The sequence below is a fragment of the Hydractinia symbiolongicarpus genome, chromosome 13 (assembly GCF_029227915.1).
Source record: "Hydractinia symbiolongicarpus strain clone_291-10 chromosome 13, HSymV2.1, whole genome shotgun sequence".
Taxonomy (NCBI): domain Eukaryota; kingdom Metazoa; phylum Cnidaria; class Hydrozoa; order Anthoathecata; family Hydractiniidae; genus Hydractinia; species Hydractinia symbiolongicarpus.
The window spans coordinates 21,029,126-21,044,537 of record NC_079887.1 but is presented as its reverse complement, the minus strand read 5'-3'; the positions used below and the strand labels follow the sequence as shown (position 1 = coordinate 21,044,537).

General features: G+C 34.6%; 2 protein-coding genes across 2 annotated transcripts in view; both read left to right on the top strand.

The window, feature by feature from the left end:
- LOC130623560 (syntaxin-1A-like) overlaps positions 1 to 15,412 on the top strand; it is an 87,191-nt gene that overhangs the window by 50,265 nt on the left and 21,514 nt on the right. The window lies entirely within an intron of this gene.
- LOC130623563 (uncharacterized) lies at positions 1,541 to 4,121 on the top strand. Its single transcript, XM_057439059.1, has 3 exons — positions 1,541 to 2,590; positions 2,676 to 2,774; positions 2,856 to 4,121. Exons 1-3 carry the CDS (start codon positions 2,461 to 2,463, stop codon positions 3,092 to 3,094), a joined length of 468 nt encoding a protein of 155 aa, XP_057295042.1. The 5' UTR covers positions 1,541 to 2,460; the 3' UTR covers positions 3,095 to 4,121.

Genomic DNA, 15,412 nt, shown 5'->3' with positions numbered 1-15,412 from the left:
AGCGTAAGTCGTGCAGCATTCTCGAAAGAAAAGTACTTAACAAGGTTTGCTATGTTACCTCGTCCGGTATTTCGGTAGGGCGGGCCCAAAACAGCTTAATCATGTAGGAAATTCAGATTAGTATCAGAAAAACGATTTAGAATTTCCAAAATTTACTAGGTTTTGAGATAGCCTTTCTAAACAACATCTAAATTGCCCAGCGGGTGGCAGTTACACACCAAAAAATTTTGGAGTTACCATTACAAATAGGTTTTCGTTGAGTATCAAGACATTTTAAAATTTTTTTTTTTTAAAATTTACATGCTCTAACAGTATATTAATCATTACAAAACACAAAGTTGTTACGTATCGATATTTGGTTTTCAATATTTCTAATATTCGCAAGAACACGTACTTTTCGTAGGCATGTATATTGTGGTAGCAACGCAGGAAGCAAGTATAATTAACAGCTACAGAAATATATCAGTTAATAAATGAAGACAAAAAGACTAAAAACAAAAGATGCTTAACTGTTAAAAACAAACAACCCATAGAAAATTTAAAAACTCAACAATATGTCCAATCTTTATGATTTATAGGTCGACATTTTACATCACATGGGACTCTTTCAGTTACGTTACAAGGACGGATACATCCAACAAACAAAAAATCAACATATCTTTTTGTTGGAAACGGTACAGTGCCATCGTATCTCGTACAAAGGTACGAATCGTGTTGTAAACTTTTAGGTTTCACTAATGGCCAAATATGTCTGGTTAAAACTGCTTGGTCGTTCAATTTTGTAGCTTCGTTATTTCCAGACCTCCTCTCAGCATTAAGCAAAACAATATTGATAATTTTGTGTGCCAATGTCCTGTCCATAGCACTTCGAAAACCCCATAAACCAGCTAAAATTTCAGTGTTATGCCAATAATGATCCCGCATAACATGCATAATGTGACCACTTTCCAACCATTCGTTCACTGCATCTTCTTCTCTTTTTATGATTGGCGAGTCTAGATCTCTAAAGCAAACAATATCGACAGTATTATCCGCCAAAGGCAAGAATCTCCATACTCTACCATTGATTGAAGTTATGTCTCCGTACAATGATGTTTTTGAAACATCAAAAAATTTTAGATTGTCAAATGAAGTATGATTTTTGATAAATTTTTCGCTAAGAGATTTATCGTGGTATATTCGAACTGTCCAGTTTTGATATAAATTACTTTCCTTTGCTTCTTTAGCAACCATTCCAATGAGATATCCCCATTTACTTGCCGAATCTTCACCAAAGATGGTATAGGAAAGAACCATGTTTTTTTTGAATTGTTCTTCTTCATAATGATGCGTAGATTCATTTTGTTTATTTTTTGTAGCAATTTTCAAAAAGACTTGACTTTGATTAAATGAAGGTCTTGTTAGTATACTTTTGTAGATATCAGATTGAAATAAAATGACAACCACAATCAAAAGAATTAAGGTGAAACATGATCTTCTTTGCAGCATGGCGGGTTTTGTTTGGATGTTTTGCGACCTAGAGAAAAAAAAGAAAACGTGTAACCAGTTTAAACGTTTCTTGAACTATCTTTATTTTTTTTCTCCCACATCTTTTTGCTACAATTTTACCAAAAAAAATAGATATAGTTTTTAAACAGAAGGCCACACCAAAGAAATATAAATGGAATGTTCAAAGCATTTTGTAAATAAAAGACGTATTACGTTGTCAAATTCCGTCACATTACATTCGAGAATTAGAAACAAAACGAAAATTATGTCACAAAAATAGTTCAGATGAGATAGAATTGATTTGCGTTTGTACGTATACTGGTTAATCCGAGAGTAATAGCAATGCGTGTACCCAAAGGGCCATTCAATTTCTCGTTGGTAAAACTTGATTTTTGGCACAGAAAATGTCAATATTTTCATCTATTCAACACTTAACTCACTTTAGAGTTTCCAATTTTGGATATTGTTTGGATATATATATATATTTCATTTTTTTTATTTTCATTTTGTTATATTTCTATCTTGACGGGTATTTCCGTACCGTCCTTTTTTTTCTCTTCCTGTGTCTCATTTTTTCACCAGACACTAGCTCAGCCTATTCTAGCCAAACACTAGGTCGAACACAACAAACAATACTCCACCTCATGGCACACCATATAAGGCGTTAATGTTCTACGTCTTAATTTTAATTGTGAGTTATCTGCGTATAACTCTGAACATATTTTTGCCAAGCGATAGGTGATTCTCTTTCTAAAAGATTATCTCTTCGTATGGTGATTAATCCTTGCCTTTATTCGGCAACGAGAAAAAGAAGTAACGCTTTACCGGAGACGTTTTCGTTGAAGCTCATATTGGCGGAATCCAAGGGCAAAAAAATAAGTAATTATTTATGACTAATTATTTTTGAGATTTTTAACGCTAACAGTTGTAAAGCAAATTATATTGTCTTAAGCTGAAAACGATCATGTGAGAATGGTGCATGCGCAAATCAACGAAGATGTGAGAAACATAACTAGTGCCGCAATGAACATGTTCAACGATACAAATATAGTACTAGTACAATCAAATCTTCTGAAGTATGAAGATTCATCAGCAACAAGAGGTATAGTCTTACTTTCTCAATTTTCTTTGATAATTTTTCTGAACTATTGTATTGTTTCTACTAAAGAAAAATCTTCTTTCAACAGGCGTGTCGTTTTGGAAATGCAATTCACGGAAGTATTCTGCGTGTCAACAATCTTTGAACGCTCACACAGTACCTTACACAGCTGCAACGCCACAGCCAGGTGACATATTGTGACTAGAACTTCTGGGGCTTTTTATACTGCGACGTATTGGATTTAAAATGTTTTAACTTTAATTTTTAGATGACATCTTAATGAAACTGGAAGAAATAAAGGCGTCTATAAAGTCCATGGTGGCTGTAGAGTGTCGCAGTGGTAGAAGCGTTGAAGAGATCATAACAAATGCACAGAATAAAAGCCCCCTTTGGTTGATGCGTTTCAATGTCTCATTTGCAACGATTTTTCTACACCACCAACCAATTTATCGTCTTGCTGCAGGCAAATTCTCGGTTGTGCGAGCTGCATTTTACAATGGGCAGTAAACGAGGAGCGGTGCCCACACTGTTGTTCCATTGATATGAACGCTTATACTGTGGAAAGATTAAATTGTATTTTAGAAGTCCTTAAAAATATTATATTTAATAACTGAAAATCTGTTGTTTTTACTTAATGTTAAAATGTCATAGGTAATAAAAACACGTTTTGCATCTAAGAACAAGCGATAAAAAAACATAATAGTTACTTCTTTATTGGTCGAAAAAGGGGGCCAGATATTTGCCACTTTGATAGCACATTCGAAATAATTCAGTCGGGCTTCTGCGGCATGCCTTTTCATTATGTCGCAGAGAAAACATTTATACAGCTAAAAAATATTTGTTACATTAAAATATGCCTAACCAAACAGACGTCTGGAAATTTTAAGGTTGGTTTCGAGACTTCCATTTAATTTGCAAGTACTTTAACCCTATTCGGTCCGGGGTTTTTCGAACATACCGGGGTGCGGAATCCGCCCCCCCCCCCTCAATAACTTTTCATATGCTTGTCCAAATTGAATCAAACTTGGCACACCTATAGTACGTCACAAAAACAAAATGTCAGCAATAAATTTTTGCTTACGTCATCACATTTTGTATGAAGTCATCAAAAGCTTGAAATTTGTTCAAAATGCCACTATCTGCTTAAAATTCAATTACTTTAGTTCTAGAACGAATTTTTACATTCTGTTTGAAATTTCTGAAAGCTAAATAAATTTAACATATTTTCCGGTTTTCACACAGATCGTATGAAAAATTGCCAAATATTGCCCGAAAATTCGGTTTTTATCGATTTTCGGATAAAATCCGAAAAAATTGGGAAATCGGATTAACCACGTGACCAAAACATGCAAAATGATTCTTCTTGATGAAACAAAGTCGTGTTGTAAGTTTCAAGTTCTAAACATAATCCTAACAAAAATTATTATATTTTTCCTATTATAAGGGTTTCATAGAGATTTTTAGGGGTAGTTTCGAGTAATAGCTAATATCAAAGCCTCTGAAAGGTATGGGACCAAAAATTTTGTATGCAGGTGTCTAATAGATAAATATTGAAACTCAGTAAGTATTGTAGCCATGCAACATAGCATTAAAGAGTTATTAAAAAAACCGTCAGGAGGGGCGGAATCAGGAAGGGCGGAATCCTCCCCCCCCCCCCCCCCCCCGGACTGAATAGGGTTAAACATAAACATTTTAAATCCGGCTGATTTTCGTTATAATATAATCCCTCATTTACAGCACGAAATAATATCAAAACAATAAACTTAGCGATAAAACAGGGCGGGTAACTTAACGTTTATTTTACCGCAACTTTTTTTGGAAAAAATTCCGCTCATTTTCCAAATCATTAGCACAAAAATATCACAAAATTTTCACTTTATTCGCATAAGTGACTAGATCCACTGGTATAAAGTGGATATAATAATAACATACATGTTTTCTTTATACAAGAATGTTTATCTTTTTTTAAAGTTACGTTCTTCGTTAATGTATTTTAAACTTTTCAATAATTTTAAGTGTTTGAAATTATGTTTAGTGCTAACTCGTGAAATAATGAAGATTTTGAAAAAATAAAATTTCTAAATTAACCGGATTCTTGTTGACAAGCATTTTTAAAAAATAAAATAACAGTAACACTTCAGTCTCGCCATTGTTCTCATTTTTTGCTTAATTAAGTAATTATCATTGTTCTTATAAAAGTGTATAATATAGTAAATAGCTGTTCTTAGTAATTTTCTTAACACATGGGAGCAGGGAAGAGGAAGATTGAAATACAAAGAATAATTTTTCACAGTTATAATGTAATCCTTAGTTGTAATGTACGTGTTAAGTTAATAAAATACAGAAGAGCTTCTCGGAAATTGTCAATTGTTTCATTCGCTAGAGATCCAAAAAGGTCAGAAATACTATAGCGGCTTTCAAACTCTCGCATTCTTTCTGATAAAAGGCTTGGTGAATTGAAAAGTGGATCGACTCCAAACACACTATCACTGGCAATCGTTGATTCAGGGTACCACTGCATGTAAAGTAATTAGCTCCTTTTCCATTTAATACAACTTCTTCCATCAATGGTACGATCCCATTACTTCTGGTTTTAATTACTGACGGCACGCCTCTGCCAAAAAAAAAGAAATTTAGGAATCAAGCAATACGAACCATACGGACAACCTTGTTTGCAGCGATTATTACATTTTTTTACAACAATTTCGCTTTAAACACTAAGGGATCTTTTGGAACCATAATGCTCTGTTAAATAAATTGATTTGTTATAAAGAGATACAACAATAATTATTTAATTGGTAATGAATATATATGCCTGGAATAGGGTGATTATTCCACGAAGAAATAACAATGTGAAGACCATAACACGCTACCAAGCAAGAAACAAATGATACACAAAATTTTACGCAGTCGTTTAACATATCAATGATCTCTTCATTTTTCATAAATACAAGAACTGTTTTTAAAGGATAATTTACACGACGGTTTACCTCCATCCAAAATCTTTCAATAGGGCGGTTCTGAAAGGATTCAATTAAGAGACAAATATCCTGCCTATTAAAATTTCATGATTAATTTTTTTTCTTTCTAACCTGCTTAGATTCTGTTTGTCGATAACAGTCTATTGCTTGATTACCAAGAAGCATTGCTAAATGCTCTTGCATTCCAAGGATTAAATAAAATTCTCTACCGCAATCAACTCACAGTTGATTAGGTATTCCGTATGTTACCAAGGTTTTTCTGAGGTAAAGAAATAACGTATTGTTGGAATATATGCTTAAAAACTACATTTAAATACATTCACGAAACATTTAAATGTGATAAGAAATTCTCACCTGTATATATTTTCATGTATTTTAACGTTATTTTTAATTGCCATCCTGCCGTAACATACCTGGTATGTCCATCTATAGCTACCACATGAGTTACTCCATACATTGCCACCTTTTTGTTCCGGTCAATATGTAGCTTATGACCAAAATAATCCGCCTGATATGAGACTGGATTCATCAACCGCTCGGTTTCCATCCTCTTCCTTTCTTGATTTCCTGGTGAGGCAATTGTCAATGCTTTGGCAACACGTTTTTGACTTACATTCAAATTGTGTTTTTGTCTTATGTTGCCTGTCATCATTTTTCGTCCGTACGTGGGCCAACCTTGAAAAGTTGAAAAGTATATTTATCTCTTACGTGTTTATTAAAATTAAATAAGAAAAGATAAGAACATTTGTATACCTCTCTTACTGCTGATGCTATCAATCTGTTTATTTCTTCTTGTGACTTCCGCGAAGTCATGTTGTGTTTACTGCAAAATCTCTTCGCAGATCTTTCGCTTAACCCTCTTACTCCAGGGTACATAGACTTAAAAATATCGCTGATCTCTTTCTGTGTTTTTTTCATTCAAAAGTTGCGATAAATATTCCATCGATACTTTTTGTGTATCAAAGAGTAGAGAAACGAGTGAAAAAAGACACACTTGCGAATAAAGTTACGGACTTACATGCGCAACACCCTCCTTCGTGGTGAATAGACAAGAAAAATTTATTAGTCTGAACTTTTCTAGACTATTGTCTGAAAGAGTGAAAATAAGTGAATGTACTAACATACGCGACAACCCTCCTTAGTGGTGACTAGACAAAAAAATGTCGAAAATCTAAACAGGTGACCTGCGTAACGTGTGAAATTAAAAAAAAATAAAACTCCTAAAATTGAAAAACATATTAGTCAGGAATTGAAACTTTAAATTGAAGAAATCCAAAATTGAAAAAAATCCAAAATTCCAAAATTTGATTTCACCCGGATGGAAATTCAAAATTGGAAAGGTGAGCTAATTGTTAAACAGATAAGGATATTGACTTTTGCTGTGCCAAAAAACAAATTTTATTAATGAGAAATTGAATGGCCCTTTGGGTACACGCATTCTTACCCTACAAGAACTGCTATGTCGAAAACGTTTAGTCAACGCAATATCACGGCACATTTTTTGCGTTTTTGTTTTGCGACTAAAAGTTTGTTGTATTTCAGTTAAAATTGTTAAATATAAAATAAAATTTGGTAAATCCTTTTTTCATGGCATAATAATCATTATCAATTTTTAATATAAAGAGTCTTTTGAAGTACAAATTGTATTTTGTTCAACAAAAGGAGACTGTTCGTTAGTGAAATTTATTCCAGGAAGTTAAAAATGTTTTTTTGAGTTTACGCTTGTCGAAAACTGATAACACTATAGAGTCATGGAATGCTCTATATAGTAGGAAAACTGCTGTGTCTTTTCACCGGTATGATATTAATCAAAAATACGATGTAAAATAGACGTATGTTTTACCCCAAAAAAATTTGACGCCATTTTTTTCCACTATTTTTTATAAAATCTTTATTGAAAGAACACAAATAAAAAAATGAAAGGACAAATAAGTTTAAACAAAAACAACAAAATCCTGATTCAGTTGAAATTTAAACGATATTAAAAGTATACTTAACTTGAAAACATGTTTGTGTGATACGTTTCGTTTTCTTCTTGCAGTTTGTGTGTGAATTAAGTATAAATACTTGAGCTTTGAAAATTCAAAGAATCCGACAGATTTAAATAATCACAATAGGCATTCATTCCAAAAAACTAAAATAAAATAAAGTCGATCTTTCACTTCAAATCGTACATAAAGATAACACTAAGGGGCTGTTCATATGGGAAATATTTCCTCGGGAACCGGGTAAATGTTTCAGCATGATATCCGGTCGAAATCTCGGGTTGTTAACAAACTCCTAACAAGATTTAGGTGCGTTCATATAAACTAAAATATTTACCCGCGTACCGAGATCTCGGGTGCGCATGATCGAGATCTCGGTAACCGGGTAATGCATTTCCCATATGAACAGAAGTTTCCTCAATAGGCAAAATAAATTTATGTCAATTCGGCATAATTTTCAAAAATAACAATAGGCTCTTATCACAATAAACAATAGAAACTTATCACATGGTATTTTCTCACCCGAGAAAAGGTTTTCTCGCCCATACCATATGAACAGAAAGTAAAAATATATCATGCTGAAATATTTCCCCGCTAACCAAGTAAACTTTTCCCATATGAACAGCCCAACAGAAGAGAAAATAACTTGATGTTCTTCTGTTTTGGCAACTTCAATCTAACATTTACGTGTTATCCGACAACAAAGAAGACGTTGACATGTCTGTTTGGAAATTGTCTTTATTTGAGCAAGGTGTTCTAAAGTTGTCCGAATAAGAAATCTGGTGTATTGTTATCTGGATGCGGATCTAAGAGTTAAGTCATGCATGACGTTTTTCTGTTGCAAAACCACTTCTAAAATTGTGCACTTCTACCGATTTATGCGGACCAACATTTTCGCTGCTTCTGACTAGACAACAACAACTTTTTAATAAATTTCACTAACGAACAGTCTCCTTTTGTTGAACAAAATACAATTTGTACTTCAAAAGACTCTTCATATTAAAAATTGATAATGATAATTATGCCATGAAAAAAGGATTTACCAAATTTTATTTTATATTTAACAATTTTAACTGAAATACAACAAACTTTTAGTCGCAAAACAAAAACGCAAAAAATGTGCTGTGTGTGAATGTGTAGTGTGCTAGGCATGTACACAAACACGTACCGCCTATAAGCATAAAGATATGCTCCATCCACTAACGCGTCAAGCTAGACTAGTGCATGCATGAACAGCCAACAAACGTTTAGTCGCAAAACGAGGATGCAAAAATGTGCCGTGTGTGGATGTCCAGGTTGCAAAAGAATGTTAAAACATTGGGCATGTACACAAAAAACATCGAACTCACAATAACAAAGTAAATACAGTTTTTAGTTAACAACTATAGTTGTGAGGTTTCCCAGATTAAATACTACTTTGCTTAAATTTAACGGAACTTTGTTCATCATAGAAGTAGAAATATTATCCAATCCCTCCCACTTTAATCTTTTTGCAACTTTTTCAAAATTATATCCAATACTGTCAGCATTTGTTTCAATATTTTAATAAGAACCAGGTACGTTCTTTAATTCGAAAACAAGATGACAATGTTTTCTACTTTTCACTACCACGCTTTATGGCATGTCGCAAGTCAGAAAAATCAACCTATAATCGTAAGACAATGTTTTTGCTATATCGTTGTACAAAATATTTTTGCTGTGCATGAAACCAAATCCCTTGCAAATTCCTGTTATCACTTGTACCAGACTTCGATAAATTACATTTTTCCATAACTGAATGAAGATTGGGAGAGAATTTGCTGTCTTCTCCAATAAACTCCGACAAAATACACTTTAAACGGTGTTTAACGGTGTTAATTATAAATTTTTTGTGTAATGTTGATGATAGAGAATTTATCGATATCATTCGGTTGGAACTTAAACCAGCTGCTTTTCGTGTTTTTGAACCTCTTTTTTTAAAAGTTTTGTCTTTCAAGCAACAAGAGTTTTTTATCTTTTTCGAGCGTCTCTTTCTTTTAATCTTTATAGAGGCGTTTACGTTTCTCTTTTCTGTGTTACTTTTTCATCTTATTTCTTAATACCTTTTTCTTCACAGAACGTTGATAAACAGAACTTAAATTATAGTCAACACTAATGTACATACCGTGTAAAAAGTTTATTTCTAGAAAAGATAAAATCTATCTATCTATATTATAATACCCGTATACGTCTGTCCGTCTGTCACGCAAAATGGTAGCTTAGCTGCGCAAGTAGCGAGAAGCATACAGTCAGGTATAAAAAGGACGGGCGAACCCGTGGATTTTTCCACGGGCTAACGACTGGTTTAACCGGTTTTTTATTATAAACAGGAAATTGGAGTTGTGCGTGACTGTATTTTTTTTTAAGTTTTTAAACTAACCTGAAATGGTTAGTTTAACTTAAATTTCACACGGGAAACATTTCTGTGGTGTTCACTTGCAATTGAACAGGGAGATGAGATTAAAACATTTTTCACATAACCAGCCACACAATGTCTACTGACAGTTAAAATTACTATTTATTTTATTTTATTTTTAATTCTAAACTTCATAACCTTTCTTTTTGCTAACTCATCCTGATGATGTTTCTTATATGTTTCTTAAACCTTAAACAATTTGACTCTCATGTTTCTTAAGATCGTGTTTCTTATAGAAAAAAGGTGTATACTGTAGTACCAAAATGAAACTGTATTTACTCATACCTGTATTTCTTTTCTGTTGATATAATGCGCCGTGTCCATTGTGCTTTCAACACTTTCCATAACTGAAGATAGTATGTGCACAGGATATCCGTACAATATATACACTGTCTAGTTATGATTATTATTGTCTAAAAAGTTAAAATCTGAGTAAGTGAAAAACATATCAGAATATGTAATTAGGATAAGGAAACAACAATTAAAATTTACACATTCTTTTACCAAAAACATATTTTAAGGGGCTAGCCTGAACTTATAAGAGATTTTATGAAAGTTTATAGAGCTTTGCTTTAAAATTCCTTTCTCTAAGAATCCGTTGTACTTAGAGAAATTAAATTGATTGTTTGATGGAATGAATATACCTGGATGATAGCTTTATCCAATCAACAATGTTTGGAGAAGCCATATCATTTAAAGTTCCCCGATGATCATATGAATTAAATATACCATTGAAAACACCTGAAAATTCTGTCGGCTTCGGTATTTTTAGTACATCATTATCACGAGAAAGTCTGTTCGTCACTTGCGCGAAATATCAAATTTGTCTGAAGAAATCTGCCATTAACGAGATTCCCGCGAAGGGGTCGTCCTAGTGCATTTGAAGCTCCCATTTGAGCTACAAAAGTTGTGAAAGCACATCAATCGCTCAACCAGACAACCGGCTAAGATATCAATCCCATTCCCATGCCGAGCACTGAACAGAAAAGATATATTCACACTTTTATAGCCTCTAGCACGACTTGGTCATGGTTTGAACCAAAGACCTCTCGCACTGGAAGCCAACGCCATACTACAAGGCTACCAGTCGGTTGTATCTGTGTTACGTTAAGAGTTTATTAAAAAAAAGAAGAACAGACAAACGACAATATATATAAAATCATATAAAAATATATATATAAAATCATGCCAGTAAGTCCAAAGGCGTAACCTTATACAAAAATGACATACCAACCAACGCAGGCGTAACATTTCGTGCCCCCATTAGTTTCATGTGGCCTACATGTCACAAGCCTAGTCTTAGGCATGAAATTGTGTTTCTTACATTAAGCACCTACGTTCTTGCCAGTTAGCTACTTTAGTTAACTCCTTTTCCTTTCTCTCCTTGTTTTTCGTTTCGATTGCTTATTTTCTCACTCTCACATGCGAAGTTGTTTAGTAAATCATACGCACATGCTTGTAGCCAGAAAACCCAGCATAATTTTCCTCATCACCGGAAAATCGGAATAGTTATGCGGGAAAAATACGCTGGTTTAAAAACGAGTTTTTTGACGCTTTTTTCTTTTTTCTTTCCTGCATAAATATTTTGAGCGTGAATGGTCTCACTCATCCAAACAAATACATATGGCTTCCAGCTAATTGCTTGATTTAGATTCGGGTTTTGCTGTGAGAAATTGATTTACATGTATTAGCTGATTTAAATTCGGGATGTACTTTTAAACACTTTTTGCATCTAAGTTTTTGTAAAGAAGATTGAATTTTGGGCATCCTCTAAGAAAGCTTAGTTAATTAGACTAACATGCTCACCACTATTCCAAAGGACGGATTACTACGAAGCGAAATCAGTTTTGATTTTTTAAGTCGTTGGATAAGTTTTTGTGTCGTCCAATCAGTTTTTTATTCAACGAGGCGAATCATCATGTCAAATCAGTTGGTTATGTGGAATCAGTTCGTTATGTCGAAGCAGTTCGTTATGTCGAATCAGTTTGTTATGTCAAATCAGTTCGTTATGTCGAATCAGTTCGTGATGTGGAATCAGTTTGTTATGTCGAATCAGTTCGTTTTGTCGAATCAGTTCGTTATGTCGAAGCAGTTCGTTATGTTGAATCAGTTCGTTATGTCGAAGCAGTTCGTTATCTCGAAGCAGTTTGTTATGTCGAAGCAGTTCGTTATGTCGAAGCAGTTCGTTATGTCGAATCAGTTCGTTGTGTCGAATTAGTTCGTTATGTCGAATCAGTTCGTTATGTCGAATCAGTTCGCTATGTCGAAGCAGTTCGTTATGTCGAAGCAGTTCGTTGTGTCGAATCAGTTCGTTATGTCGAAGCAGTTCGTTATGTCGAAGCAGTTCGTTATGTCGAATCAGTTCGTTTTGTCGAATCAGTTCGTTATGTCGAAGCAGTTCGTTATGTCGAAGCAGTTCGTTATGTCGAATCAGTTCGTTGTGTCGAATCAGTTCGTGATGTGGAATCAGTTTGTTATGTCAAATCAGTTCGTTATGTCGAATCAGTTCGTTTTGTCGAATCAGTTCGTTGTGTCGAATCAGTTCGTTATGCCGAAGCAGTTCGTTATGTCGAAGCAGTTCGTGATGTGGAATCAGTTTGTTATGTCAAATCAGTTCGTTATGTCGAATCAGTTCGTTATGTCGAAGCAGTTCGTTGTGTCGAATCAGTTCGTTATGTAGAAGCAGTTCGTTATGTCGAAGCAGTTCGTTGTGTCGAATCAGTTCGTTATGTCGAAGCAGTTCGTTATGTCGAAGCAGTTCGTTATGTCGAATCAGTTCGTTTTGTCGAATCAGTTCGTTATGTCGAAGCAGTTCGTTATGTCGAAGCAGTTCGTTATGTCGAATCAGTTCGTTTTGTCGAATCAGTTCGTTATGTCGAAGCAGTTCGTTATGTCGAAGCAGTTCGTTATGTCGAATCAGTTCGTTGTGTCGAATCAGTTCGTGATGTGGAATCAGTTCGTTATGTCGAATCAGTTCGTTTTGTCGAATCAGTTCGTTTTGTCGAATCAGTTCGTTATGCCGAAGCAGTTCGTTATGTCGAAGCAGTTCGTGATGTGGAATCAGTTTGTTATGTCAAATCAGTTCGTTATGTCGAATCAGTTCGTTATGTCGAAGCAGTTCGTTGTGTCGAATCAGTTCGTTATGTAGAAGCAGTTCGTTATGTCGAAGCAGTTCGTTGTGTCGAATCAGTTCGTTATGTCGAAGCAGTTCGTTATGTCGAAGCAGTTCGTTATGTCGAATCAGTTCGTTTTGTCGAATCAGTTCGTTATGTCGAAGCAGTTCGTTATGTCGAAGCAGTTCGTTATGTCGAATCAGTTCGTTTTGTCGAATCAGTTCGTTATGTCGAAGCAGTTCGTTATGTCGAAGCAGTTCGTTATGTCGAATCAGTTCGTTGTGTCAAATCAGTTCGTGATATGGAATCAGTTTGTTATGTGGAAGCAGTTCGTTGTGTCGAATTAGTTCGTTATGTCGAAGCAGTTCGTTGTGTCCAATCAGTTCGTTGTGTCGAATCAGTTCGTTATGTCGAATCAGTTCGTTATGTCGAAGCAGTTCGTTATGTCGAATCAGTTCGTTGTGTCGAATCAGTTCGTGATGTGGAATCAGTTTGTTATGTCAAATCAGTTCGTTATGTCGAATCAGTTCGTTGTGTCGAATCAGATAGTTATGTCGAATCAGTTCGTTGTGTCGAATCAGTTCGTTGTGTCGAATCAGTTCGTTATGTCGAATCAGTTCGTTATGTCGAATCAGTTCGCTGTGTCGAATCAGTTCGTGATGTGGAATCAGTTCGTTATGTCAGAATCAGTTCGTTATGTCGAATCAGTTCGTTATGTCAGAATGTTCATCTTTTGTGGAGAAACTTGCTAAAATATTGCGTGGGTTTGCTTCGCTTATAAATAAATTTACAGACGGAGGAAAATACCATGAATCCTCCCTTTTATCAAAGGTGCATTTTTTAATCATCCGCCTTTCCTTTTTAACGTTTACCGTGTTGTGATAAAAAAATTATTTTGCTCAAATAAATGCAATATACATAAGATGTGGTAAAAACAAAGCTTATGACTGAAATGTTAGAGCCGCAGGGCTTCTTGTTTGATGTTTTTGTCTCTGAGCTTTATAATAAAGATTTAGACCAAAAAAACTCTAAGACAAATAACTACTACAACCCAGGGCGGCTTAAACCTTCACTTTTACTATGGTATATAAATGCAAACAACAAATTTTGTATGTTGAAAATTGAGTGCAGAAAATCTCAAAGTATTTGTAACACTTGCTATAAGTTATAGTTAGGTTTAAAATGGATCAGGTGATATCGTGTGATTGCACCTTGAATGAGCAAAACGCGTATTCATGATGTGGCGATGTTTCGCCTTGAAGCTGCAGCGGGGTTAGGGCTTACTAGTACATCAAATGACTGGCTTAAACAGATAGGGCCAAAAGAGGAAAGATGGTTTCTCGTTGTCACATTGTTATATTATTTCACATATAGACTAGTTTTGAATGTTACCAAAGATCCGTATATGCACGCGCAAGGACAATATACATAAGCCTAATTGGGTATTTATGCTTACTTAATTTTAAGGAATATACGTTTAAAAATGGATTGGAATTGTTTTTTTCGAGAGAGCAGACTTTGGTGTCAGTCTTTTTATATCGTTGCTTCCCGTTGTTCATATTTTGATTGTAGATATGTGTGCGGATGTCCTCTTGTAGTTGGTATGGTCCTTCTGAAACATTATAAAGGATTCCAGGTTTGAGTTCTAGCAGGAGTTGTATTATAGGCCTAGCGTACAAACACATTTTTATCTGTGATGAAGACAGGTAACTTACTGTAACTCGAACCTTTGAGGGAATGATTATAAAAGTTCGACTTAACGAATGTTTGAGTTAAGCGAAGCTCCTGTTAAGTCGAATTTAGTCTCAGAGATACCATTTGCAACGTCTAGAATGAACAATTCCGAGAATATTTGCGACAAACAAGTAAAAGAACAAACTTTCAGTTCACAGGGTTGTTTGTGCCTATGTCTAAATTTATGGAGCAAAAATTGCTGAAATCATCGAAAATACTTGCATTATTATGAATACTGAGCCAGTGATAGAATTTGATAATGAGCTCAGCGACAGAGGAATTGAGAGTTACTATATCATCCGTAGACTTATGGACGATTGAAATAAAATACGCAGGAAATGCAAATCTAATGTCATACCGAACAATGGTTTAAAACGTTGTAAATTTTGTGAAGCAATCTTTGGTTTTCACTGGTGTAATTAACACAACAAAAGAATCACGCTGTTAAGCCGCACACAATAAGGTTGAATCGCATTTTAATAACCTTCATTTAACATCGTATATTTTTTGACTTTTCTTTTACCTATCACCTTTCTTAAAAGAAAGTTTATTTGTATTTGGTTGATGATTATTAAAAG

Coding starts and splice junctions, on each gene's coding strand:
- LOC130623563 (XM_057439059.1), top strand. CDS start 2,461: ATGGTGCATGCGCAAATCAACGAAGATGTGAGAAACATAACTAGTGCC. Junction 2,591..2,675: donor AGATTCATCAGCAACAAGAG/GTATAGTCTTAC, acceptor TTCTTTCAACAG/GCGTGTCGTTTTGGAAATGC. Junction 2,775..2,855: donor AGCTGCAACGCCACAGCCAG/GTGACATATTGT, acceptor TTTAATTTTTAG/ATGACATCTTAATGAAACTG.